Here is a 23,884-nt window from a genome sequence, read left to right on the forward strand (position 1 = left end):
AATACTTTGTATTTCTTTTATTTACTACTAATTTAATAATTTATTGTTAGTTATTTAGTTTTTATCATATTTTCGTAAACTGAGAGACACGATATTTAAATGGTTTCTTCGTACACAGAGCAAGGAATTTGAACTATTTCAAAATCCGTGGTTATAAGTAAAAATTGAATATTGCAGTTGAACACAAATATAAAATAACCCAATATCATATTCCTTCTCGCTTGCCACTTTCTATCGTAGCACGATCAACGTGACACCCAGACCATAACTTCAAACTTTTTCCACCCAATGTGACACTTAACACAGCGCACCCGAAACTCTGTCACGTGTTCCGAACTTTCTTCTGAACAATATGATACATCCTACCGTGGAAAAAGTCTCTGTTATATTCGCGATTATGGAATCGTCGATGGGGCCGACGGGTTGTACGGAAACGCGTGGTATACGTGAAAAATCGCGATGGCGTCACTGGCGCGGCCATTGTTGGCTCCCTCTATCGAACCGCCAAACTTCCCGTAATAACTCAAGGAATTCGTTAACTTGTCCTCGGTGCGCCAGTGCTCGTGACGTGTACGAAAAACCGTGCTTTTTCAACGTGCGCAAACGGATAGTAGCAGGAGGGTAAGGGGCAGAATACTGGGGACGATGCTAAATCTGTTTGTTACTTCCGCTTGATTCACTGCGACTAGAGTCGCACCAGTCTCAAAGTCGAAAGTTCAGTCCCGTGGAACGACAATAAGCCGCTCGTACAGTATCGAATTCCCCTGGGTACGATCGAGTCTTCCACTCGTACTTCCTGCTTGTGTCCGACGAAGGGAAGATTTTTTGCGAAAGGGCTAGCAGAAAATATCGCTTTATTGTGTTCACCGATGTGTTTGCTTTGTCTGTACGAACCGTACTAATGCGCTTGGTACGGCAGCAGTGATTCAAGATGGCCACCTGAAACGAAGCCATCTCTGGGTGAGCTGAAATGTCCTTAGTGCTTTATTCTTGTGTAATATTGAAGATATTAAGCGAGTGCTTAAGTATATATCTCTCTTTCGTAATTCCTTTACTGCGCTTTTAAGGATTGTGATTGTGATTGTACGTCCGGTGTTTGTATAGCTTGGATCTTCCAGGGTAGATACTATGGATACCAAGCTTGGAGTCTGAATATTAACTGATGTACTTAACTGATGTAATCAAATTTCTCAGCTTTCAATTTGTACGTTCATGAAAAATATTCATTGCATTAAAGTAACGCGATATACATATTTATACCATGATCGAATTTTTCTTTGCTGGTTTAAATGAAATTATTCTGTTCAGTTAATTCCCGCACGAAGGAAAGTGCTAAACACGTGGTTCATCGTTGGCTTCCAAGTGTACTTCCTGTGATTCCATTATTAAAAGTAGAAAAAAAGTTGGCAGATAATTAACTTTCATGTATTCTAATTGAAACGTTTTACATCAAATCGTTGAGAAATTATTGTGCGATATTCATCTATTGCAAAATCAACTTAAGAATTTATTTCAAAATTTTAGAATTTCATTCCTAATAAAAATTTATAACCAAGAAAGAAAGAATCTATCAGGAATCCTATTCTTAGTAAAATTTACAATACATAAATAATTAATATTGTTTCATAAAAACATTCAGTGCTTTTAATATCAACGTCGTTGCGAAGAACTCACTGCTATTAAATATAAACTTCTATTGCGCAAAAACATTGTGAAATATCCCCAATTACAAGTAAAAGAGAAAAGGATAGAAAAATAGAAATGAGAAAGTACTAGAAAGGCATTTGCTGAATTAAAATTCAAAGTCCTTTAGCTTATCGACGCGGATACTATGGAACAGATATTTCATTCGTCGACATTATTTTTCCCGAAAGGGATGAGCGTATTTCCGCCTGAATACAAAAAAGGACGAGCGTTTTTTCACGTGTTACAACCTAATAAAACGTAGCCAACATCACAGCGTGTACGCGCGTTTATTTATGGCATCAGGTGCATCCAGACTTGTAAAATGCATCGCGGCGGAAGAAAACGGGCAATATTCTTCTCCGCCTGTATCCGCGAACGGAATTTTGCAATTCTGATTATAGCTCGTGGTTTCGCGTGCCGTTTAATTTGCGTAAACCGTGCTCGCAGCTGCAACGGTCTCCCCACCGCTGTTGTAAGCCGCCGCTAGAGCGCGCTAGTGAGTTAAAAAAGGAGGAACGCGGAGCGTAATTGATCGATTTGTTTCGCAGCCGGGCTTCCGGATTGGATGAAAATGTCAGAAATGAACGGACGGAACCTGATTGCGCAAAAAATTTATCGCCGGTCAAAACGTCGAACGATCGCGCGCTGAAAATTTAGATAAGACTGGAAATTGCGCGATTTTAATTATCGCGTTCGGAGCGCTGTTCTGGTTTAACCTATCGGAACATTGGCAGAAGAACCCGCGAATATTGCGTCCGATTCAGATTTAAAATGCAAAATGGAAATTCCTGATGGATGTTTGTCGGACGGAAAAAGTTGCGGATACTTTATTCCATGTGATGATAGTCAGTAACAGCACACATTTTGTACCGGTGTTTTATTAACTTGCAACTGAGCTTCCTATTTATCGTATATTAATTTAATATAATTAAAATTTTATTTTATTTTATTGACTGTGGGAGAGGAAGAGTGAGAATTAGTAGGAAATAAAGTTTTTATTTTGACGTTAAAATTTCTTTTTCTTTTCGTAACGAGATTTTAATTGCTGCTAATTCTTGGGATAATTAATTGTTTATTTTTATCTCTGAACGAATTAAGATTCATTTTTTTTTCTTTTTAAGTCTTGAAGTTTTGAAGTTGTTATTTACAAACATTTTTCTACCATCACTTTTCCCTCCGATTTACTCCTCGCGATATTTATTAAGCATTAGTCCTAGAAAGGACTTAGATTATTTATACAAGGAAACGTATTTTTCTTATAAACATTCGTTCTTTTTACAAATACTTTATTTTACAAATAATGTTAAACAGTATTAATTCAATGAATAAAGGTCATGTGCGATTTAATAGAAAGGGGAAGAGGCATCGTGGAGGAAAAGCTAACTGGATTCTGCAATTCTGATCACGGTCTCTTAGGGTCAGGAATTGAAGCTTAGTTTGCTTAGTGCACATTCGCAGGTGCACTGTTCGTTGAAAATATCAGAATGAAACGGTAGATCGAAGTCTCTCTACGGAACGAAAGCACCTGAATTGAGAGAAGGAGAAAGAAAAGGAGAGATAGAGAGAGACAGAGTCAGAGAGTGGAAGAGGCGAGGGCGAAAAAGATATTCATGCTATTGATAATTAGAGCTAACGAATTTAAATCTTGTGCGTGAATTGACTCTGGGATTATGGAATTCTTCTGGTCATATAGTAGATGAAATATTATTTACTGCATTTTTATAATAAATATTTGGGAAATTTATCATTAATTGAAATGAGCTGCTGAAGTATAATGAAATATCAATAATATATCATGTAATAAACATCAGTTCAAAGTGAACAATTTAGAAAGTTTCAAATACTTTGGAAAGTAACTAAATATTTTTAAAAACTAGTATATACTACAGACTTTAAAAAGTTCTGTGTACGTGTATTAGTTTAGTGAAAAGCTATTCTACTATTAAAAATTCTTTAACGGATATTATTGAGAGAATTTACTGAAGCTGCAATTAATCAATGAACTAATTAAAAAATCAGCGAAAAATTACTGAAATTTACAAACATATCGAGTTCGTAGAAACCCTAGAGCTTTCGTAAATTGCAATCAGTCACGTCGTCAGTCGCTCAATGCCTCTCATTGTGGTCCTCGAATGAATTCGGTTTCAAAACGAGATATATTTTCTCGTGCATCGGGTAACGCAGTAAAAAAAAAAAGAAGGAGAAAAAAGAGGAAAACTAGTAGAAAGCAAACGAAGATTGAGAACATCGCGATCCTCAAAAGCAGTCCCCAGAAACTTTCAGCGTGCGCCATGTACCTGCCTACATTTCCTAGAATTCCTTTCAGTTCGAAATGAAAGGAGGAAATGCTCCTCCAACTTCGCAGCTTTTGGCTTTTGTACACCAAGAATTTTCATTTATTTTTCCTGTACTTGCCGCGGCAAATGTCGCCAGACACCTTTACGCGAATGTCGATGAAAGTATGCAACGTTAAGTGTCGAAAAATTTTTAGAAGGCGTTAGTATTTGTCTCTATTGTTCTTAGAGAGAACATTTCAGAATTTCTATTCTCTTCTTGTATACTTTGTAGGATAGTTCTGAACCTGATCATGATACGCATTCCTATCGACGAGATCGTAGAAATATAAAATATTTATATAAATATAAAACATTGCCGTTCGTATTTATTATAGTAACCACTACTATAGCGCAACCCACGGTTGATGGATTCTTTATTTTATTTTTGTTCACCCTTTCTCTTTGTTACGAGTTGTACTAATTGATCCACGTTATACTAGATAATCAAATAACACTGTTTTTAAAGATATTTGTGTGGAATGTTCAACCTAGGGTGGAGCGTAAAAATTTATAATTGGGATTTTTTAATTCAATTTTCATGGTGTGTCAATATTCTTATCGTTCAAATTATATTTGAATGAAAATATAATTGATATCGAAAAAGTTGTAATATTTGTAATAATATTGTTAATTACAAATTTAATTGATAAACCGATTTCGAATTCCAATAGTATTGTTTTATTATACCCAGATGATTATTCACTTTGCAAAAATGTAATGAAGTGTGGAAAATAAATCAGTTGCACGAGATGAAAATTAAACATACGTGCATTTCACGATTTCTGTATTTTCCAAAGGCTGTATTTGAAAAAGAAATATATGCTTCCTGTAGCTTTTTTATCTTTTTATCTTTTTATCCTTTTATCTTTTTTATTTTCATTTATACTTATTATATCGTGGCTAATTTTACAGAGTAGCCGAGTGTCTGTGTAGCAAAAGCTGCAACCATCTGTGCATTAAGTACATTTTTAGTTCAGTGAGTGGTAAAGTTGAAAGATAAGACATCTTTTTGAAAGAGCATAACTGGAAAACATATTTCAGCTTCCAAGCCTTTCATGGATCAAAATGTATTTAAAATTTTCACCATGCGTTTCCAGCCGTGTTAAAGTACTTTTTAAAAGGTGTACAGTGTAAATTCTAATTACTACCTCATGAAAACTTTTACTTTAAACGATTTTTTAAGTTTTCGCTAAAAAGATATCTTTGGAAACATAAAATCCTACTGTTAGATATTTATAATTCACTGATCATTTTGAATAAGCTTCGGCTTCGTTTAAAAAAGAGAAAAGAAAAGACAAAAGGGGAAAAGGTGAAAAATGAAGAAAGAATGGCAAAAGAGAAAAAAAACGTAAAATGAAATATTTGTCGATGTTTTAGCGACGTATAGCGATATAGAAATTACAATTTTCTCCATGAAATGCAGTCGCTGTTGCGCTATCGTCTTATTTTAGATAGTACCCTGCGTGATCTCGAATAAAAGAACTTCGATGACGCCATGATCAAAACGAAACTGCTGTAAAAGGCCATTTTACTACCGTATTTCCGCTGTTTAGTGTGATTCCTCTCGAAATGAATTTTTTGTACTTTTAAAACTGCTAGGATCTCTATAATGCCCACACCGTATTAATATTTATTTGTTGATAGGTAATCGAATGGCATAAAATCGATAGTATATTGTGCAATATATTGTGCAGCCTGTTTGCAACTGCGTACAATTTATATTACGTATCACCTAGTCTGGTCGCCATGATCTCGTAGAATGCATTTTGCACAACATTTTGGAATTACGTCTGATAGCTTGCAGACAACGAAACCTGTATTCTCGTGTTACTTTCCATGACTCCCGTATGTTGGAACAGCCATATAAATCACCTATTAACGTTTTCATTTTCTTTATAAAATTACGCACTTTAAACAAACATAAACCATTAATAATCGAATTAACAAACTCTAGATTTTCTTTGCAAAATAAGAGAATATAAGTAAATATGTAGGACAAAATGAGAAGAGTACATATGTATACGTATAAACATAGATCTAAGTGTAAGTAAATAACATCTACATAATTATATAACTTATAATTGTATGTAGCTGATAAAAGCATACGTACATATGTATGTTACATTATTTAATAGTTTACGACAATGTTATGTATTTTTCAGGCCATCTTGAACGATCTCTAGCGGCTGAAATTCGTATGACGTTAACATGGCCTATAGTATAATAACGATCGTTTGATGACAGTGTGGTGTTAATGTGATTGGTGTATTGGTGTGGAAGAATACAGAAGACCAAGTATTAATATAGAAATAAGTTAAGAGCATATTTGACGATTATTTGGAAATCGAGAAAAGGTATTCCTTGGGTCGAACTAAGCAGTAGGAATGAAATAGCAAAAGGGATAGGAGAGTAGAACAAAGTTTGGTTTGGTTACGTCAGGGAACTCGTCTTGTACTTCGAGAAAGAAATTTCAACTTCTATGTTTTATTCTGGTCACGTAATCAAGAAAAGGAAGTTCAGAGTTTTCTGTTTCGAAGTTTTCGAAAAAAGTTCCGTCGATTTCTTCCTTACGTTTCACATAAATCATTGCTTAAAACCTTTAACTTGAGCAGGATACTCTAGAGAAAGTTAAACTTGGTCAGTGAAGTAAAAGTACACACTGGAAAACTTCCAATGCAAAGCAATACTATCATTATGAACTTGGCCAGATTAATCCTGCTTATCATTGAATCCATATCTGCAGTAGTACACTAAAAAGGAAGAATGAGACATGCCTCTATATTCCAGTATGGTAAATACATTACAAAATCATTACGTGATATATCGTTACAGTAAAATTTAACGAAATATTATATTTCGTAAAAATTTGATCAGATATGTACAAAAATGAAATGTCATACTCAATCATAGTTTGTATCAATTTTAGGATTTATCTTGTTTACTTCACCCTTGATCTCGTGCATACTGTAAATAACAAAGGTCGTTTTTAACGCAAACCCTTGAAATGTCAATAAAGATCGTACATTTACACGGCGAATGGAACCTGGAATCTACAGCGTAGAATAGTTAATCCTCGGGTAGGTGGCGCGAGTGTCCCCTTTTCCGCCGCAAAGCACACAGCGTGCGATTTCGGTGGAAAAGATAATATGGCCGCTAAAATATCAGTCGGATGTTTTTCGCGTTTCTCGAGGGGCAAAATCAGCCCGCGGAGTTTCGTTCCTATTCGTGGCTCAACGACGTCTACCTACTTCCGTGTAGCCGGAAGCTAGCACGTAATAAGAGGTCTCATCCTGCAGCGACATCAAGAAGCAGCAAAAGCTCGACTCTGTTTTAATATGAATGACGTATACAGTTCAATTCCTCGGGGCTTTAATAGGTCGAATCGTCGATAATCCGAGTGAACCGGAACGTCAGCGGAAAATACCGAAGAGAGTAGTATGTTCATCGGTTCGTGATAGGGAAGAAAGCTCTGACGAAAGTAGAGGGGCGGAAGGGAGGAAGGAAGTGATATGTTGATCGAGGGTACACGAGGCGAATGGAGGAGGCACAGATGACTGGAAAAGCGAGAAGAAAAATTGTGTATGCTCGTATGGATGTGTGCCGCTGTGTGCATGTGTACGTATCAGTGAAGAGGGAGACAGAATGGGTTAGGCGGAGGAAGCGAGAGGAATTGTCATTCGGTGGAATTGCAATTTCTCGCTGACGCGTGCTGTGCAACCTCCGGCGCGAGGAGTAAAAGCGGACTAATGATGCACACTAGACTTAATGCTCCGTTCCTGTTCTCATTTCCCACAAAGGTGCGAGCTGCCTGCGGGATGTCAGCCTAGAAGTAGTTCCGGAGGTAGTGCAACGTGGTCAGAAGGTGATTCTGCGCTGCCATTACGATCTCGAGGAGGCTCCTCTTTACTCCCTCAAGTGGTACCGTGGCAGGTACGAGTTCTACCGTTACACACCGGTCGAGGAGCCGGCCATGAAAGTCTTCAACATCACTGGGATTTACGTTGACGTAAGTGTCAATACTGCCTTTTTTTCCTTTATCGCGCGTGTCAGCTCACGCAAGCGTTCACGTGTGTAATTTAACGATTCGATAAGTGGTATCCGTTATATATTGCTGGTACTACTTGAACATTTATTGCTGGCAATAGAGTTGTAAATTTGTCTGTTGCGTAGAGAAATTTATTAAAAGTAGTCTATTCTATAGTAAATATTAAGTTTCGAGTAATTTATTTGTGTGCCTGTATGAGCTGTTGGTTTGTTTGGAATAAGAATTTTATTCCTGGGTTCTTGATTTTTGTTTAACATCGTGTTTGCTTGTGAAGGATGTAATTAGTTTTATCGATAACATTCTTCTCAACATATTTACGTTGTAATTTTTATAGATTTAAAAATTCTCCTGCTGGGATTATCTTTTAGGTGCGAATTGGAGTGGATAAGAAGTTTTGACAAAGTTTGTTCTCTGTTTTACAAGGAAAGGTGTTTTTGAATATATGAATTATGATACAAAGATAATTCAATAGACCATTTGCCAACGTTTACTGCAAAGGTTTAAATGCTCCTAAGAATTAAACTATTTCTAAATCGTTATTATGTATTTTTCTAATATATTAGCTTACATTTTTATTAGCTTATTTTTGCTATACAGGTTTATCGACTTATATAATAAATCATTAAAAACTGGAGAATTCTAAATTTGTATGATAATCCGTAAGAATATGAAATTTAATTTTGGATTTTTTCGTGGAAATTCTTTTTAATTAGTCAATTTCATAATTCACTTCTTTAAGACTGATTTCAATTTATATTAAGTGCACTTATGAGTTCACTCGTTTGATCACGCCTTTTTTTTTAATGACTTATGACTTCTGTCGTTTCGAATGATGTTGTATTGTTTCACTGCAATGCTTTGATATTAATTATAATGCTTTGATTGCAAATGCTCAAGAGGATAAGGTTTAATAATTAAAAGTTAATTCGTTTTATTAGTCAACATGACCGACACTTTGTTATTGGAAGGTATTGTATAGTTAACTTTGTATTTTTATTTGTCAATATACAGTTTTGTCGGTATCCATTACGTTTAGAAAATATTTGCAATCATTTTTAAACCTTCTCCTGAAAGATAAAATAGGCTGTTAATTATGTTCATTGCAAAGTTTGAAAATAGTATTTTATTGGTGTACTTTAAACTTAAATTTAACAGTTGAGTAATGTGTGATATATTTTAAGAGATAGAAAGGATTGAACAAATTAAGATTGATATGTCGCTTCCTGCCAAGGTCGTTTATTTATTTTAATTATTTCACCTCTGTTCAGATTTTATAACTGGAAAATGGGAAGTTTCTCGAACCTTTGTCTCCTACATTCCTATGTTAATACGTGCTATCTTTTGAATAAAATTACAATTCTCACTTCATCAGCACATCTCAAGGTGATAATACTAACGTTTATAAAGAGAAATGTTAACGAAGGCTCTCTGCTTTTTTAATTATATTACAGATGAACACGGAATTTTTATGAGTAGACTGTGTAGCATCCATGATATATTCTAATATATTCGAAAATCGTAATTAAAGCATTTGCATGCAAAAAATCAATATTAATTTGCATCTACTTTATGAATTTTATACCTTCATTAATAAGTTCTAGTACGTTATCACGTAAATAGAACAATCCAGAAGTTCGAGGTAAACATCAAATGATATCAAATTTCAACGTGGTAATAATATTCTCATAAACTTCCCCTATGAGTGGAAAATTTTGAACAATCCAGTCTTTCGTGCCACAATTTAATTGAACCAAGGAAGAGCGAATTATACTCAATTCCACGAGACTTACAATCAGCTGTCCACCATTAGGAAAGACCCTTCGGAATACATGAATCTGGGTGAGAACGCATAGTTTCCGGTGTAATTTTGGAAGGCGGTGTTCGCGGCCGCATCAATCAACACCGGTGGATATCACGGGGGATTAGCCTTCTGGTTGGTCAGGGACGATCCAAATATGTGGTTTTATCGCGTCCGGCCGGCCGACGCTCGTCAACACCATCCTTGACCGCTGTAATCGCCGTAAAACAGGCCGCTTTTATCATCGTTCGGACATTTCCGCGCAGTCCCGCACGCAACGGTTGCCCACGTTTCCGCGCCATGTCGGTTTCACAGGGGGCGCCATCACGCGTGCACGCGTTTAAGCATCTGAAAACAAGCTCGCCTAACCCTGTCGTTCTTGTCATTGTTCTGTGTTTTTGACCATCGAATGAACAATCCACCAACGTGAAGCCCCCTTTTTCGTGTTTATCGTCGCTTTCCATATGCACCAGCTCTCTATCATGCTCTGGCCAAGAGCAGTGCACAATAGCTGTATCACGTGGCATAAAAGCACGGACCGAGAAACGTTGTTGAGCCTCGAAGGAAATATTAGGTTAGGTCGTATCGGTGGATTCATCGTCACGTGACTGTTACCGAGTTCCGATTTTTTTTTTACTTATACACAATGTGTCGTTCGCAGTATTTGGAAGCTTTTGTTGCTACAACTGGATGACCATTTTTCTCTATGGATAGGTTCGTTGGTTAGCAGCGTTGATATAACGAGCAGCGAATGTTCCTTTTTTCCCTGTATATTTGTTTGTTACGGTCTGCTCCTTTTTTCCTCCTCTCTTTTATGAAGTCAAATAGCGCGATCCGTATAGTCTACAAAATTGTTTTCTAGGCGTTTCCAACGTATCGCGAGTGCGACCGTGAACGCGATCTTTTAGACCGTGAACGTTTACTTGCGTTATCAGTTAGGCGTTGACGGACCATTTTATGGAGGCTGTGTTTTGACATTTAGGGTGTACAGATGATTGGTTATAAGATTCAGATCTTTGTGATTCTTATATGAATGAAACGCCCATTTTGCTGGTAAATGATAGTTTCATTTATAACGGCATTGGTTAAGGGGCTACATGAAAATATTTATACTAAGTGTCTGCAAGTTGATTTATATAAACAAACGAGAGTACAGTACACGATATTTACGTATATTTATTAAAAATTTGAATTTTTGAATGATATGATAATAATAGATGGCCATAGGGGATACAAATTTCCACAAGAATGTCATTAGCCAAGCAGCGTTGAGAAATGCTGATATAGAACAGGAAGAGAAAAAATTGCAATCGATTCACCGTTGTCTATAATGGGATAGTCACGCTAGGTAATTTCTCCTACGCCTGTAATCCCTGATAACAGTTTAATAACGAGAAAAAACCCGAAATTCCGTAATAAACAGTTTTTCAATCTGCGTCCCGTGGGTCTCCACCCACTTAGCATCCATCGTGCGCATTCTAACACACATAAATCAACGCGGGGGTGGGAAAAAGCCAGCTCTTTCTTCGGCTTCGTTTCTTTCGTCCTCGTTAAAAGCCACCTTCCCGTCTCTCCCTCTTCTCCCGTTGTCTCTTGCGTCCCGTCCGCGGCATATCTTCTTGCTTCGTTATTTAAATCCCGCTAATTATGCATATTTTGCCTTTACCCGTTCCAATGAAACGGTCCTCCGCCACTTTTCCCTGGAGGTGCTTCAGCCTCGCCTTCATCGCTATCTTACTCCCAGTGCCTCGGCTTTCGCGCTCGCTTCATCGAGCCAATTTACTCGAGTGCAGGGTAATTCCTGATAAGATGACGATTTTCTCGAGTGCTACTCTCCACGCTGCCCGGTCACCGGAGAAACATTTAGCAGAAAAGAAAAAGAAGAGAAAAAAAGAAAAGAATATCCTTTGTCGAGCTACGATCTTTGCCGGCATTAACGTTTCGCTGTTTGCACAGAGGAGAGGGGAACTTTTAATTCCTACAGGCACAATTGATGTCTTTCGGGGAACGGATAGCGATTTCGACGTTCATACGTCCGGATTGTTCTTGGTATGTAGAGCAGCATAGGTATTGATTGTTACGTAATTGGGTGAAATTCATACGCGGAATTTGCGGTCGTGAAATTTTATGCCCGGGAATAAAATATGTAAGAAGCGTTTAGTATTGGGAAGGTACAGTTAGATTTTGGATAAAAGGTATAAAACGCGAGTTTATTGCGGCAGTAATATATTTTTATAACGACTTTGCATTGTAGGAAATATAAAAGTTTTCGGGTTAGATTGGCGAATTTCAGACGTAAACCTGGAATTAGTCACGTAAAACCGTATCTCTTGTAGTTATTTTTCGACCGATGAAAGCTGAGCTGGTTGATGGTACGAAATACTCTTGATCGCAAAAGGGAATTTCTCATATCGGATTTGAACATTTTTATCGATGAATCGTGGTATCAGATATTTCGTGATATTTCTACGTGCGCGAAATTATAAATGTATTTCTTGATATTTCGTTATCATCATATATTTTCAGAAAAATTTTTTACATTTTAACAGGCATGGAATGTCCATTTGTCAAAATTTTTTTGTGGAATTTATATATTTAATATCGCTACATTTAATGTACTATACTATTTCACCGCAACAGTACTAGCATTTAGCAGTCGATTTATGTCACTTAAAACGGCCCCGTGTCCTGCGTATATCGTAAAAAGCATATTTTCATTTCCACAATTTTTAATAAAAGCTCTCAGTTGTAGTTTACTATGGGAAAAATATACAACATATTGTTGATGATGTCCAGTTCGAATTCAACAGAACACGTACCCTGGGATTATATCAGCAGGCTTTAAATTGAATTCCATGCAAATTAAGGACAAGTCTTAGTTATATTATTATAACGATAATTTTCGAATGGATAAAGTGGAATAAAAAATAGAATAAATACTGTATTATACGTGAACGACAATGACATTAAGAAACCGACAACAAAACAATTGTTTGCCGATTAAGTAACGTCATCAAAACTGTTAATTCTCCACGCAAATTGCAACGTGCAAATTGAATTCTCATTGAGCTTGTGGTCCGCTTTAAATAATACGCTTTTGTTCGAGAATCCCAATCATCCAATAACGGGAACCATTTCGAGGTACGATCGTTAATACTAATTTACGTATTAATAATCAGCGGATACGTGTTCGTTCGTGTAGGAATTTTGCGAAATCGGTGAACGCAAAAAATCGCCCTGATTAGATTAGCAGATATAATGACGATCTGCATCATTCATGCCATTGTCAGCTCGCCATACAATATGTTATTGGTTGAACAATGTACAAAGTTGTAAAATCAGATTACCGCTATAATAGCAATTATCAGAATTAGTTGTTAATTGATATTAATAACGCGAAACGTTGTTACTCTGTTTATGTGTTTACCATTGTTAATTATATCGAACATATCCACGAATCGTATACTCAATTAAGATGTAATTAAAGTATTCAGTCGAAGAGTAGAAATGAAAAAATTCTAAAAGTGTCATTTTAAAAAATTTGTTTTCTTTTAAATGATATTCATATACCATATTATTTGTGTATATATATATTATTAGAATAATTAATACAGCTTTTAGCTTTTTATATCTCATACGGGATGACAATGACTCACGAAAGTATTCGAACGCTATGTTCCAAAGTATCCTCTTCAATTTCTAAGTTTCATAATGGCTTCCATCCATGATTGGTTATGTATTATTTGTGTCAGTGTTAAAGTTAGTGAAATTTGTGTTTAGATACTGCTTTTAGTTAGGTGAATATGGTTATCGAATATCAAGGAATATTTGAGATTAGGATTGTTTTCATACATAATTCACAAAGGACAGGAATTAATGATTCAGCGAGGAAAAAAGTTTGAAAAGAGAATCGTTGAAAATCCAATATTTATGCTTGACAGACATGATATACGGTATTGCATAACCTGGTACGTTCTGCAGTGTCATAGAAGATCTCTTGAATTGATGCTTACACTCTGAAAGTCGGATTTCAAATGTTCTGCAATAAAATACACCGAAAAGATTTAAGGTCAATCCGTTTCGTTTCTCGATGTCTCGCTTCCATTACGTCAAATTACTTCAAGTTTGAACAGCGAAGGTTCAGATAGGTGTACAAGACAATAGACGTGTCGATAGTTTCAAGCAAATTTAGCTTCAAACAAAAGATAGTAGTGCACGATGACATAACGTGATTTAAGAAATTCTATGCCAAAAAATTTATACGGGAAGAATCTTTTAGAAAATATATCCGAGTATAAAATAAAACACTATGTATACAGATAATACGATACATATTGAATTAACTTTATTTGTTTCACTGTTAAAGGAAATCGATTTTGACCTACGATATAAAGTAAAAAATTACGACTATTTAATATTTATCGCTCAGGATAATAGAGAATTAATGGATAATTTAGGTATAATGCTTTCTACGAAAGTATATTATTTAATAAATATATATATATTTGAATAAATATACTTATCAATACCATGAAATTGAACCAACGTGAAAAAATGTCAATGCATCTGCAATTTCCATGAGTTATTGTTCTAACAAATTTCTAAAGCCTTGGTAACTATATACTTAACTATTAATAAAATTTGCTTTATAAATTTTTGTGGAACAAAAACAAATACGTATATCGTGATTTATATGCAAAGGTTAATAAATGAATCTGTTCTGTTATTAGTATGGTATTAAATACGGACAGCTTGTCAATAATCACCCATTCATAATATTGCGAGAAAATAACTTCGTTATGCGTAATGCAATTATTAAATTTTATTCCATATAAATTACCTGAAATATATATCTTTCACGAAACACCACAAATATTAATGAGAAAATATTTTCTATATCGTTCCTTCTATATGCCTCGTGAAACAATAAATAATGTAATCTCATTGGTGCTATTTGCACTTTAGTGGTACAATAGCTTGCAGTGCTATTTATTATACACCTCAAAATCTATTTAATATTTAAATTCCAAAAGTGGCGTTAATCTTTGATCTGTGAATGACTTAGTTTATTCCTAAATTTTTTGAGAAAATTAATACTAACTTATATTCAAATAGGAACATAATTTTATATTTGTCTTTATTATACCATTTTAAATATTATGATTTACCCATAATATATTTGTAAGAATGTTGGGTAGGCAGTGATGTAAATATAAAAATGATTTATTTTAACCCTTGAATATCGTAACCCTTGAGTAGAACTCGTGACCCCACGCCTGCTCAGGTATCGTCCCACCCTTTCCAAAAGAAGGCGCGCCAAGGGCGCATGGAAGGGTGGTCACGACACTGAGAATGCTGTTGATTGGAATATTAACATTTCTCAAAATAACCAATCAGCGGGCATCCTCGACATGCCAAGACGAGGAATCAGAAATCAACCAAAATTGAAACAGTCAGATTCGAGATTTTGAACAGTTAACTTCGGAACTTCAAACAATCATAGTCGAGACTTCAGATAGTCAAATTCGAGACTTCGAACAATTAGAATCGCGATTTCAAAGAAAAGAATTGCGGCTTCGACGAGTTAACAAAGAACAGATTAACATATAAGCTATCGTACAAATTTATCAGTTCTAGAGCATAAAACGTTTAGAGCATCTCACGCGTTCCTACGAAGAAAACAACCTCTACCATGATGCGTGGTAACGTAAATGATACATCAAAATTGGTAGACAGAGCATATCCTTCACACTTCTCCACCTCCAAAAACAGAGCAGTCCACATGGTTCACAGAAAGTTCCACTCACTCTAAGAATCCCTTCATCTACCTCGATTTCACCCTCAATTCCCATTCCATCCTCTCGTTTTGCCTAAACAACAGTTGTTGTTCCCTCGGATAAACTCAACGCACATTTCATTCCATCAATTCGTCACGGTGTTGGCTTAATTCATCGGTTATACAGCGTTCACCGACTTTTCTCTTATCCGGTTGGAACGCGAGAAAAAGCAAGTCAATGAACCGTACTCCCGTTCGACCCTCGTGCGAACGATAAAGAGTCGAGCGAATAAATCCAGTAGTTGGTCGCATCCGGTATGGAATTTAATTCGAATTATAACCGGTCCAGGTAAATCGAGTTATCGTTAATCGAAGAGGGCATGAACGGGGGTTGGAGGTGCTTGGTCTAACGTACCGTTGGCGGCGTGCGATAACGCGTGTCGCCGCGGTTGATATCTATTTGCATTCACTTTGCACACACACGTTGCTCTGTTTCAGGACGGGAACTCGAACAAGAGCCAGGTAACGCTGCGCGACGTCGACTTCGCCCTCTCGGGTACGTTCAGTTGCGAAGTTACGGCGGACGCGCCGACTTTCTCCACGGCCTTGGTCTCGAAGAATCTCACGGTAGTGTGTAAGTACATGCTTCATGACATTACAGAATATCACGGGAACTCGACGTATTCAGCATGCTCTGGGCTACCCTCCGCGATGCTCGTTGCTCACCACTCTCGCGTCCCCTTTCCTTACCGATGCACGCGACTCGCGCGTGTATGGCATCGTAAGTCACCGTGCTTTGCTGAATTACGAGAAGTTCAACAAACTGCGGTCGAAAAATGGATTTTCCTTCCTGCTCATTTTTACTTTTCGCTCGTTTATTTTTCTCTCCGAACTTCAGTTGGATTTTAGGGGTAGGAACAAGGGTGTATTTAAATTTTGTTCCTGTGGTTTTGAGAAAATTGGATTTGAAAAAGATGAACGGTATTATTCGAATATTTTTATTTGGTTTGGAGAACTTTGGAAGTGATTGAGGGAATATGGACTTTAATATTTTATTAGGATAAGAAAGAATTGTGTATTATTTTTGTGCAAGTGATTTATTGCATGCTTTGTATTGTAATGGATTTTGTGAGTAGTATGAAATAGTTATTTAGACGTCTGAAGATGTTTCAAGATTCTTGGATCAAAGGTTCTATGAGATGTAGTATAATTGCCATATGCTTCCTGAAGGATTTATCAAACAGGGAATTATGATGGAAAGTGTGCTAACAAAAGGAGCTTTCTTATGTTTCATATTTTTCTTAACAGAATTCATCATTAATGTAATAATCATTTCCTATGTTCTGTTTCTACATTACAAATCATCGTTCTTATAAGAAAAAAGCTGTTTCTTCGTTACGAAATATTAATATTTTTTTAGAGAGGAAACAAAGTTGGAACGAAATATGAGAATTACATTATGCTGCGAGGGACATCTATAATAATTTGCATTCCCAATCAAACATGAAAACTTTCATTGCGTGTGATGAAAATAAGAGACCTAACAGTAAGTTTCTTTACCTGCCACAGAAAGAATAATACAAAATTTTATCCGAGATACAATATATCTCCATATCTTAGGTACATCGGTATATACCTACTCCTAAAGAATTCAAGGTGCATAAAATGCAGCACACACTGCAATCTTCTCCTTTTAAATTTTCTTCCCCGCAATTCCCAATTCTTCCTACAAAGATCTACGACTCGGTCCACTTCCCAGAACCACCCTGTAGAAACTTCAACGAGCCCTATATACAAAGCAACCTTATACCCCATCTTCAACGATCCCGGGAAAAGTTATCTCGTATACCTTCCTTTTTCTTCCATCCTCCATTTTAAATTATCAAATATTCCGGAGAAAGCGGATGAAATTGCTTGTATAATTCAAAAATACAGCTGGAAGATTCCACTGGCAAGGAACGTTTGAAATCCTGCGAGCAGTCAAAGCAATGCTACGGCGACAGCAAGATTAAGGAACACCCTGTAGATTTGGACTTCCCCTTGCGTCGTACCCTAGACTGCACTCCTCTGACAGCGTTGAATCCACACGAATTTCCGCTGCGCCGTGCGTACCTCGCGGAGAAAGTTTCTCCTTGATGGCGTCATTAACTCTGCTCGCGTTTGATCCGAACCGGTTGCACCCCTTATCCCGACCCACTCCAGGAGACAGAGAATCGGCTTCGTTGTCGCGAACGATTCCGTGTACGCCGCCTGGCAGGTATGTACCTAGTCACGGTAGGTACGCTGTGAAACTGGCTCCCACGTAAATTCGCGGAGTGTTTCTAATTTCCTCGAGAACGCCACGGCTAGATCAAAGGAGTGCTTCTAGAGTTAATCAGTGCATGCCACATGATCGCGGGTACGTTAACGCGTTTCTTGAATTCATAGCAATCTTTCTTTCTTCGCTGCCGTTTTTCCTGTTTCTAATTTTTATCTTCTCTCTTTTTTTCTTTTTTTTCTTTTTCCGTCCTTTTTTGGGCAGAATACCAGACAGTTTAACGGTGATATCGTTTGAATTTGGTTAATATAAGGGCATAGCAGTGTGCGTTGCGAGTGTAATTAGATGAACAGTTAATTAATGGAAAGCGGGAGGTAGCATTTAAAATATGGAATATGGAGGTTGCAGTTCTTTTTGAGAGTTATGGATATGTGGTGGATGAGTAAATATTTGAACATGGTTATTATAGGAACTTAAGTAAACGTTCAATATTTTTTTGCAATTTAATTAGTACGTTCTACAATTTTTTTTTTTAGTGCTTTTTGAATAACTATAAGCGGCATGTTTTGAGAAAAAATATTATATGTTTATATGCCTAATTTGATTTTGTAAAAGTGGCTTAGTACTATATGAAACAGACAATAAAAATATTGTGGCGAAATTAAATCTTTCGAGTATTTTGTGCGAATGTAGCAAAAATCAATTGTTTCTATTTCTTTGAACTGAACCTAATGACAAGCAATTTTTGTTACCAGATTCGCATTCGTATAAAATATAAAAATATAAAATCTCATTAATTCGTTTTTTTTTTTCTTTTTTGGTACCTAGATTACGATTCTCTATACTATCGCATTCATTTTTTCCATAAGCAAGTGAAATTTGTAAAGGAAGATGAAAACTGCAGGTAACATTTCTTCATATTATTCAAAAATGTATCCTCTGTGTACATTACTCTAGTTCCAACAAACACTAAATATTATAAAATCAGCTATCATTTTGTCCCATACTGTATATATGTTAACAGTTAAATTATTGTGTAAATTAATGTCTATGAATTTTTTAATTGCTCATGGGAAAAAAGACAATTATACGTTTTCATCCAGATTCGTATTCACGAACGTCTTTAAGAATTATTCCAATATACATATTTCTAAGTATGACCTGCTTAAGAAGTAGATCCATTAATCCAATGTAATTCTAGATGGATACCCCTTAATCTCTCTTTTCATCATTTCGTATAAAATGGAATCAGGCTACTAAGTACTACTACAGAACATTATAATTCAATTTTCTAGATGAACAAAAATGAGATTTACTGCTAAAATGATCATAAATATAACGCAATAAATTTTATAATATTATAATTATTAATTTCAAATTCGTGGTAATAATAAAATTTGAGATTTAAATTAAAAATTATAAATTTTATGATATAAAAAGATCTCCCTATATTTCGCGATTGGCTTCTATACGTTAGATTCTAACCTCAACAAATCCTAACCTCAAAAAATCACGCGAGTCCGTGATAACTATATTTCTCCATATACATTGGGATTAATATAAATATTTTTTAAAAGTATCTTCAAATGTTAAGCAAAGTACAAAGAAGCCCTCGACGTTTTAACTTCTTTATCGCTTTCTCGTTAATTGTTTTAAGCTCACCGTTCCACAATTCCCGTGCTATAGGTTATACGTGTCGACAGTCGACAGTCAAAGTTTGATATTCATGTTCCCTGCTACTTCAACGTTTCGTAAAACAAAGAAAAAGTCGAATCGATCGAGAAGGGAAATGTTCGTTAGTTGTGTCTCGTTATGTTTTTGTTCTGTACTTTTCTTTTTCTCCCGTTTGCGAAAGTTAATTGATAATGATGGAAAAGTTTGAACCAGGATTACAGTAGTTCGATATCGTTGCTTCATTATTTCGTAAAAGCGCAATAGCCGCGTGCCAATTTATTCATTGTGGAAGTTTAGTTGAAACTTCAAATCCGAGAAGTTGATAGAAGCGAAACTTTCCGGTGAATGTTGCGTGCGTAAATATTGAAGCAGAGTTTCGTGCAAACGAATACACGGGGACGAAGAAAGGCCTGAACTTCTGAAGACAGTAAATACGACAGCACGCAGAAAACGGACGGTGCTCTTGACTTCTGAATAATTAACAATATTCCAGACTCGATTTTTGAAAAGGAATTTTCGGATTAATTCTCGTTTGTTGGCAGAAGTTAAGAAACGAGATAATCATTCGCAAATTTTTACACATTCTTGATCATCTGCAGAAAACTTATCTTATACGTTACTAAGTAGTATTAACCCTTTGCACTCGACGATTTTTTGGCTAGAGAAGAGTAGAAATTCAAAGATTCTTTACTAAAATACTGACGATTCCTTTTTGAGGAGTGAATAAAGAATTGTATAATAATAAAATTGTAGAATTATTTGATCTCGATACCTCGCACACTGTTACATTACATTAAAGTTGATATATTAATTACTATCGATCTTCCAAATTTTATGAAATGGTGACTGAAAATCACCTATCGAGTGCAAAGGGTTAATAAGACTCGTGTTAATAACACTACGTTAATAAGTGGACCCTTTTCAATATCTTTTTCCCCTATATTTTTTGCTGTTTAATGAATAAAAATCCTACCTTGTCGATCATGTATATAGATTTAAGTATTGTTCGATTGTTCGATAATTGGCTTGCAAAATAACGCAGGAGATTTATTTGAAATGCAAATATAAATATACAGTTGAATGCAATATACAGAATTAATGAAATTATTAAAATAAATATATTCCTTCGCTTTTAACATTCAAAGTTTACAAATTTTTCATTATCATTGTTATTACCGTTTTGACGAACAGAGTAAATAAAAATATTTGATACATGTTATTGTAAATGTGTTTGTAAAAGTGAACAGATAAATATAGGTTATTTGAACGATTCAAATTTCACTGATTCGGGTAAAAATTAATTGCTAAAATTTTAAAGTTAATTTTGAGTAGAAAATTGGACGAATAAATTTACATTTCTATGTAAATTGTAATTGTGTACACGTAATATATTTAAATTGAACTTAATATGAATCATTAAATTTTCGTCACCTTGTGATTAGTTTATGTCATAATTTAACGAGATATTGTGCAGATTTATTTAAATTTATAAACTCTATTAACCAACAAAGTTTGTGAATTATTTAATGGATGCTTCAAGAATAAAATACTTGTAAAACCCAACTTTAATATTTCAATATTTCAATTGTACTAACTAGTAAATTTATATAATATGTTATTGTGTTTGAACTGTCGAATACTAGTGAACCTAAATTATATCATTATATCAGTATTTTATTATATTCAATCCAGTTAGACTTATCTAATCAGACTCGTCTTATTTCTTATTTAATCGGTCAGTAGTGTTAGTGGTGGATGAAATATCAATAAGAATAAGAAGAATCCTTTATTTAATTCCAAAAAGTGATCAAACACAAATATTAAGTATAAATCTAATTGACTTCTCACAATCACAGGCTCACACCTATTTTTACTATTCCAACTCAATTAGAACTGATCTATGCCCAATCTCTCTGGTTTGTTCTTTCTACTTTCATACATTACATGAACATACACAATTCACACAACACCGCAATCATTACACGCATACTGATTTATCGCAATACCTGAATCTATTAGATATTGGCATACCGTGCATACTTGCCTCACTCATCCCTTTCTTACAGACATCGCTCCTTTACTATATCAATACATATATATATTCAAAATCTATGTTAACCACTACCACAAGTAGTACTGTCTGCTATTTATCGCTTCCATTTAAATTGATCTACGTATCCCTGTGTCATTGCATTATTAAAGTACGTATATATTTTAATTTCATTCTTTGGTCTTCAACTCACCAACCTACATCAAATTCTTTCCTAATTCATAGGCTCGTCTCAATTTCTTTCAAAGCCAATAGCCATAACCATCTCCCAAACGCTATTCGTTCAATTCTTCGTTCATCTTCCATGGAATCGCTTGACGCTCCTGTTTATCGTTAGCCTCTTGCCTGAAAAGTCGGAACGAAGTTCGATTTGCCAGCCTGAGCGAAAGGTCCACAGGGAATCTGCAATTTACGGGAAAATGTTCCGATATTGAAACCCGAATCTCTGTGGTGCTCGCGTTTCTTCCTCCGTGGAATTTCTCTCATGCGCTGTCAATTGTCCCAGTCGAAGCCGTTTGGATATTTTTTCTCCCATCAGTCGGCTTACAGGTAAACGCGTTGGGTTAGCTCGAACGCGCGAGGGCAGACGTTGATCCAGGTGGCGCTAGCTATTTGCTGAGACCGGGATCAGATACGGCAGCGAATATAACTTGAAATCGAGCGGAATGTTATTCGATCAGAATTCGTAGGAAGGGCCGTGAACTCGCCTTGTAAAGCACCACGTGTCTATCACGTTTCCCATCGCCAGCCTTTGCATTTTCAAACAGAATAGTACCTACGAAGTTCCAACCTTTGCGCGATATCACAGTCCCGCGAGAATCTTTTTATTGCCGCTGATAGGAAGAATCGAGCTAGCTGTAAAAGTAAATTAAGCCAATTTTGTTTGCCAATTCTTGTTCCGGAATTACTGTCCTTTGTACGTCTGCGGAGAGTAACAAGATTGGGGTACAATTTTTGGAAAGTGCACAGTGAATAGCAAGTTTGGATGTAGTGTAATCGTTAGGAAAATGTGAATAGATATGAACCCTGCAACAGGTTTTCGTATTTTCAATTCTTGTGTGATATTTGGAATCAAATGTATGGGAGCTTTTATCTAGATTCATTTCAAATATTATTTCGTAGATCCTTAGGTGCCTTATTCTCGATATTTCGAATTATAATATAGAATATTGCTGTCACCAGGAAATTTCATTTTATTTCTAAAGAATATTTGTATGTTTCCAATTGTCGAAATATTGAATTGAAAAGTTATAGAGAAATATTTGTGGTCAATAAATAATTTGAAAACATAGGTACTGATTTCGACAGTTCCTATTGTATTATTTGTTTAAATATTAATAATTTTTATATGTAATATGAACTTCTGCAGCGGTAAATTTGGTTCATCCGTTGAAATATATTTGAACTATTAGTTGTTAATTGATTATTGATGAAACTAGTTCAGTTCAATGCAATATTATATATAAATAATTGTTACTGAAACGAAAACCCAGTGAAAACAGTGAAATGTGTTTATTTAGTAATAATAATACATTATTATTGTGAAGATATGAAAATGTTATTAATGATAAAGCATCTCATTGATTTCGATGAATTTTTGAGCTATTATGAAATTAAATATATAATCGAGTTTTAAATATGATTTATAAATTTGTTAAAATAATATGAATATAATTTAATATTGTTATAGATTAAATATGATTTATAATTTTATAATTAAAAGTACAGCAAAATGAACGACTTGAAAAATAAATAATCGATTATCATTGGCACAGGGAACAGTGTTTGAATTGTTTTAAAGTCGCTATGAATTCTATTATAATAATTTAATTTAATTTTATTACGTAAATGAGCGTCTTCTTTCATATTCTAAATATTTGTACATATGTTATTAAAATATGAATTCGCACCGTAGCCGTTGTTCGCAACACTATTTATTTCTCGAAACAAGAAATACAAGATAGAATAGAATGCACGGTATTTGCCAGCGGTTGTCCTAGAATTTCTCTAATCTAGCAATTTTCGGGGTCCGAGTTTAGTGATTTTATAAAATGCACGAAGCATACGACCTCGTAGAATGTGAAGAAACGAAATGATAAAACTCGACGAGTGTTATTATATATTTAAAAAGAATACCTACTTTTTTAATGTCTTCGCATAAAGGATTTAATAAATGATAATTTAATCATGTTAGTATGATATAACATTTAATAATTTAATAATCACTTTTAATTAGTCACATAATATTTATTAAAAATGTTT

General features: G+C 35.3%; 1 protein-coding gene across 1 annotated transcript in view; it reads left to right on the forward strand.

Annotated features, from left to right (window-relative positions):
- The window catches only part of LOC108550246 (uncharacterized), a 219,052-nt gene that overhangs the window by 99,135 nt on the left and 96,033 nt on the right, over positions 1 to 23,884 (forward strand). The window contains exons 2-3 of the mRNA XM_017903945.1: positions 7,820 to 8,028; positions 16,140 to 16,275. Of these exons, the coding sequence (XP_017759434.1) occupies positions 7,820 to 8,028; positions 16,140 to 16,275 (345 nt within the window). The remainder of the gene's footprint in view (positions 1 to 7,819; positions 8,029 to 16,139; positions 16,276 to 23,884) is intronic.

Source organism: Eufriesea mexicana, unplaced genomic scaffold, assembly GCF_001483705.2.
Source record: "Eufriesea mexicana isolate 0111107269 unplaced genomic scaffold, ASM148370v2 scaffold2645, whole genome shotgun sequence".
In the NCBI taxonomy this organism is placed as follows: Eukaryota; Metazoa; Arthropoda; class Insecta; order Hymenoptera; family Apidae; genus Eufriesea; species Eufriesea mexicana.